The following is a 6000-nucleotide window of genomic DNA, read 5'->3' as shown; positions in this document are numbered from 1 at the left end:
ATATTCTCACTGGCAGCTGGGTTGGAGACACAGGAAGCAGGAGCCACACTGTCTGCAACCTGCTGTCCACTTCTCTGCAATCCACAACCTGACTCCGCCATGCTAACTGCAATCCGCGCTTGTCAGCCCAGCCACCATCTTCTTGCTAACCCCATTTTCTGCTAGTGTAGCCACGGCAGTTATATTAATGGCCAATGGCTCACTGGTTACAGCTGACAGCCAACTAGCCACAGCTGATGGCCATCCGATCACAGTTGATGGCCATTTACTACCTGAGTCAGCACCTTTCTATGTGAGGCCGAGAGCCTGGAAACTCCTTTTTGGGGCTTTCTCCCCACACCATTAAAGTCTCCTATCATCTGAGTTTGATTCTATTGCTTTCTGGGACTCTGATTGTTACAATGGATATTCTACATGTTACACATATTACTTGTGTGTTTTCTATCACTTCGTTCATGTTGTAATTTAGTCTTCTCAAGCTAGATAGCAGATTCAATTCTCCATAAACAGCACTGATCAGACGAGGACTAAGCAAGGAGATAATCACTACTAACCACCACCAAAAACGTTACAGTTGCTACAGCTTAGTGGTGACAGGGTTAGCTTCTATATTACTAAAATGAATAAGGAACAGGAGTAACAAGATCTCCTCGATACTTACTACAATATAGAACGTTCACTAATGCCAATAAGGTGGACTAATCTTAGCACTAGATCATTTTGTGTGAGCAGTCATTTCCGCTGCTGACGTGTTTGGCATGTCACTGTGTTATTTGCAGTGTATGGCAGGGCTGGTGATTTCTTAGACAGTTTACAGCACCAATAGGTTGTGCTGAGTTCAGCAGGGTTACCCAGCAAAAAGAAATGTTATATGAGGGCAGTATTTGTTCGATACAAAAACATCTAATCATATTTCTCCCTTATTTAAATTTGCTCATGGAAACCATTTCACAGATAAACTCATGTTCATAGATAAGAGAACTGTCAATGCATTTTCAATGTGGTACAGCATTTCATTCCAATGACAAGAACATGGGAACAGTGTTTTCATAAATAAAAAGTGACGGGCCATGTCATGCCCTCCTCATTAAATCCTCTCCCCAAGAGTGTATGTGTGGTGGGGACGGCTTAGATTCACACTGGCAGGGGAATTGACTATTGATAGAATTTTTGACAGTTTGTGAATGAACATTTCAGCACAGAACACAAAGGTCATGTTCACTCGAAATTCAGCAGCTTTCATTTGATTTGGCCAGTTAATTAGAAATATAGTGCTTGCAAAAGTAAATCAAGTAAAACAGAACCACACCACAAGAAATCCATATACTATTTAATACTCAACCATCTTCTCCCCGGTTCTTCCGCGGTTCTGCTGCCGCGGGACCCAGTGAGCGAGCAGCGCGCTTACTCCCTGGGAAGCCACCCGTTCTCCAGGAGGCAGGGTTGGCGTCGTGCCAGTGCGCGCTTATCTGCATGCCAATCTAGTGACATCAAACCAGAAACCGCTGGAGGCCATTTTGAATGAGCAAAAACATTTATTGAAGGGTATGCAACAGAAATGGGCGTTAGATGGGGCCGGGGAGGTAGCGGGTGCCGACCGCAGGAGGCTGCACCTGCTTTTCTGAGGCCTTGGTGGCAAACTCCAAGTCCCTGACAGACCGGAAGGTCTCGGTGTAGGATCCCCAAGATCCACAGTCCACCATTCACCTTTCCGCCTCCCAACCAACCAATCAGCGCAGACTGGAAGTTACATCAGTAGCCAATTGGCCAACCAGTTACATCTGACAGCCAACCAGTCACAATCGATGGTCATTCACCGCTGGAGCCATCACCTCCCCACGCAAGGCCAAGAGCCTGGAAACTGCTCTGTGGGACTCTGTCCCCAGACTCCACCCCTACAGGGTCTCGCCTCACAATCTGCGCGACAAGCGTCTTCCGCAAGGGTCCCTGTGCGAGGAACCTGTAGGTGAATGCAATATCCTGGACACAGCCAGGCTCTCTGGGCACAACCAGGGTTTCTCAGGGCACCACCAGTACTTCTGGGCACAGCCAGACATCCTGGGCTTCTTAGGGTACCACCAGTCTCCCCAGGCACAGCCAGGGCCTCTCAGGGCACTGCCACTCTCTCTGGGCACAGCCAGACTTCCTGGGCTCAGCAAGTCTTTCTCACATATTCTCCATGGCGCCTGCTCAAGACACAAAAGCAAGTTCCACTACATGTTCCACTACATGGTGGCATGTTCCCAAACAGTCAAGCAGTCCATTAAATTAGGGATGGAAGGCAATTCCCCATAGTCCATATTCATTCGTCAGGGCTGTCCTGGGGGTGATGGACGACCTTGACCTCACCCTTATCTCCCACAGAGGACTCAGCCAGCATTTCCTCCTGGCACTACAAGTCCTGCATCCCGGCTGCGTCAGCAAGCACTTCCGAGCCCACAGGGCAGCAACGACCTTCGCTTTCTCTGGCCTTTGCTGGTTGGAGAACCATCCATGTCTTCCCACTCATCCACAGGGTTCCAACTCTCAAGCAGCTGCTCCTCCTGGTCTTCCTGAGACTGAGTGTTCACTCGCACAAACTGCTCCACTGCCCTTCGGAGAGCTTGGCCTGCACCGTACCCTGCTCGCTGCACCATGTGTCGTGCGGGGCACCCTACGGGAGACCCTGCTCGCTACGCCATGTGTCATGCAGGGTGTCAGGCGGGGTCTTTGGTCCCGCTCCCCACATAAGAACACAGGATGTGGTGAGGCCAAAAAGGAACACCCAGGGAGCCATAGATGGGGGAGTCATACCACTATATTCTTGCTGGCAGCTGGGTTGGAGACATAGGAAGCAGGAGCCACGCTATCTGCAACCTGCTGTTCACTTCTCTGCCAACCAACCAACCCCACTTCCTAGCTGCAATCTGTGCTTGCCAGCTCAGCCACCATCTTCTTGCTAGCCCCCAATGATTTGCTAGCGTAGCCACAGCAGTTACATTAGTGGCCAATGGTTCACTGGTTACAGCTGATGGCCAACTAGCCACAGCTGATGGCCATCCAGTCACAGTTGATGGCCATTCACTACCTGAGCCAGCACCATTCCATGTGAGGCCGAGAGCCTGGAAACTGCTCTCTGGAGTTCTGTCCCCACACCAACCTAAGGAACGCCCTTCATGAAGGGCAGGTCTAGCGGTAAAGAACTCTCTCAGCTCTGCTTTATCTGTGAATGTCCAAGTGTCTCCCTCATTTCCAAAGGACAGCTCTGCCAGACATAGGATTCTTAGTTGACACTTCTTTTCTTTCAAGGCTTTGTATACATCACCCACTGCACTCTGGTCTCCATCGTGTCTGAGGAGAAATCTGCTCATGAACTTATTGGCAAAAATTGGACGAAAGATACCTCCTCACGGCTTTAGAGATGTTAACAATGTACCTTATCTGGTCCTATGTCACACAACATGTTCCTATAATATCGTGATCTCAGTTAAGTTGTGGCATTTTGAGACCAATCAGAGTTTCAGGAAAAGGAATTGAATATTTTAAGTGTAGGCGCCCTAAGGTCTTGAAAACACAAAAGTTATGACAGATTTTCAAATTATAAATGGAAAGTTCACTGAAGCATCTTACAAATTTTAATTTCTATTAAGGTAAATACCAGCCTTTGCTATGCTGTTCCACGCAAACACAAAGCTCTGTGGCTCCTTTTTTTTTCTTTTCTGAGTAGAGTCGTCACCAGTGGCTTCTGTGGCTTCTGTGGCAGAAACCCTGTGGCTCCTGCCCAGCTGTGATTGCTTGTGTCTTGCTCTGACCTCACAAGGCACCGCTGTGATGGAGTTGCAGAGGATCCTATATAAGGTCCCGGCTGGGCTGAGGTTTTGTCCGTTGATAGCCCAGGGAGCTGATTCGTGGTGACCTGTTGGACTTGGACCAGTGAGCTCGTGTGTATAGTTAGCGTTGTTACTGCAGTTAGTACAGTTAGCGTTGTTTATTTTCACTTCTTAGCATCGTCAGTAATCCTAGTTAGCACTGTTAGCGTTAGTGTCAGTGTAGTATAGTTTGCATGGTTTGTTAGTGTTGGTTAGTATCAGCATAGTAGACTTAGTATCATTTATTGGCCTCGTGCTAAGCATAGTGAGCGTTGTTCACGTACTTAGCGCCGTTAGTACTGGTTGTCAGCATAGTCAGCATTGACCCTTAGTATTATCCGTCAGTGTAGCCAGGGGGTCGCCATGGCGAATGGCCTTACAGCCACCTCTACCCGTAAGGAGCCCAGTATTGACCACTATGAGCTCCTGGACACCATTGGCCAGGGACGCTTTGGCAAGGTGACGTTGGCCCGGCACATTTGCACCGGGTCAGAGGTGGCTGTGAAAGCCATTGGCTCTCGGGGCTCATGCGGACACAGGGAAGTCAATTGTCTGAAGTTATTGAACCATCCTAACATCATAAAACTGTTTGAAGTCATCGAGACGCAGCAGAGACTCCTCGTCGTGATGGAGTACGCGCGTGGAGAGGACTTGCATCACTACCTGAAGGCCCACCACCGCCTGAGTGAGAAGAAGGCCCGCCACATGTTCCGGCAGATGGTCTCTGCCATGCAATACTGCCATCAGCGGAACGTCGTACACGGGGACCTGAAACCTAAGAATGTTCTGCTAGATGCAGAACTGAATGTGAAAATCACAGGCTTCGGCCGCAACAAGAAATGCAGTGGCCTTAAGCCGAGAATGCTCTGGGGCAACTTCTCCTACGTAGCCCCAGAGCGCTTCCTGGGGAAAAACTGTGAGGGCCCCGGAAGCGATGTGTGGAGCCTGGGGGTCCTGCTCTACGAAATGACCACAGGGACGCTGCCATTCCCCGGACGATGCTTCTGCCTGCTCGGGCGGGTTCTCAGAGGGCACTTCCATGTGCCCTCTTTCATATCGTACGAGTGCCTGGTGATCTTGCGGCGGTTAATGACCCTCAAGCCCAGCGAGAGACCCACGCTGTGCAACGTGATGGAAGAGCCGTGGCTCAACTGGAAGCAAGAGGAGGAGCTGAGGCCATTCAGCCAGCCGCCCTGTGAGAACATGGACCCCTGCGTCATGCAGAGGATGATGGAGATGGGGTTTCGGCTGGAGAACGTAGAGGAGTCAGTGAGAAGCAGGACTTATGACAAACTCATGGGCACCTACCTGATCCTCTGCACAAAGAAACCCCAGCCCCAGGTGCGCACCATTAAAGTTAGGCCCTTCCCTGGCTCGGACGTGAGCAGCCCCAGGCCTCCCCAAACCCACCAGGTTGAGCCGTCCGACCAGGAGGCCCAGCAGCCTCCTGTTAATTCTCCGGCCAGTCTGCAGTCGGGGGACAGCACTGCCACACACAGCCCGGAATCCGGCACCCGCCTTGCCCAAGCCAGCCAGGAATCGAGGCCCAGTTCTAGCCTACCCAGCCTTCCGTCGATGCCCAGGTTTGGCTTATTCATGAAAGAGTCGAGGACCAGCTCAGTGATTAGAGACTTACTCCATGCGGGGCATTGTGATAGTGTGACCCCCAGCAGCACGTCCTCGGTCCAGAGCAAAGGCTGTTGGCGGGTGGCTAGGAGGGCCTTCACCCGTGTGTTTAGCCACCTCTGCTGTTGGCCGTCCACCAAGTGGAACCAAGTTAAACCAATTTAATCATTAATGGTGGACGGCCAACGCCGGGGCTCTGTCCCCACACCGGGCCACAGTCAAATACTGTCGAAAGGTCAAGCCACTCTCCCTGCATTGATATGCTGCACTCAAAAATGCTGAGTGCCAGGCACACCGGCCACATGGTATGGGACATCGGCCAGAGGCTGGACACACAGAGCTGCGGCTGGGAGCAGTGGGAAAAGTACACGCCGTGTGTGAAGGACAGGGTCCGGTGGACAGTGGAGGAGTGCCAAGTGCCCCAGTGTCATCTGCACTGGATTCAAATGAAGACGGTACCCCACCTGTCTGTCTGTGGCCTTAGGGAAGCATTGTCCCCAAAATACCTGGGGACCTTGGAGGTCGG

General features: G+C 51.1%; 1 protein-coding gene across 1 annotated transcript; it reads left to right on the top strand.

Annotated features, from left to right (window-relative positions):
• Positions 1–1525: 1525 nt before the first annotated feature.
• LOC308492838 (serine/threonine-protein kinase MARK2-like) lies at positions 1526–5639 on the top strand (the record flags this gene model as incomplete). Its single annotated transcript, XM_081038303.1, has 1 exon — positions 1526–5639. Exon 1 carries the CDS (start codon positions 4212–4214, stop codon positions 5637–5639), a length of 1428 nt encoding a protein of 475 aa, XP_080894429.1. The 5' UTR covers positions 1526–4211.
• Between the last annotated feature and the right edge of the window lie 361 nt (positions 5640–6000).

Source organism: Rhinolophus hipposideros (assembly GCF_964194185.1).
Source record: "Rhinolophus hipposideros genome assembly, chromosome: 25".
NCBI lineage: Eukaryota > Metazoa > Chordata > Mammalia > Chiroptera > Rhinolophidae > Rhinolophus > Rhinolophus hipposideros.
Note: the sequence above shows the minus strand (reverse complement) of the source record. Positions and strands in the feature narration are given on the sequence as shown.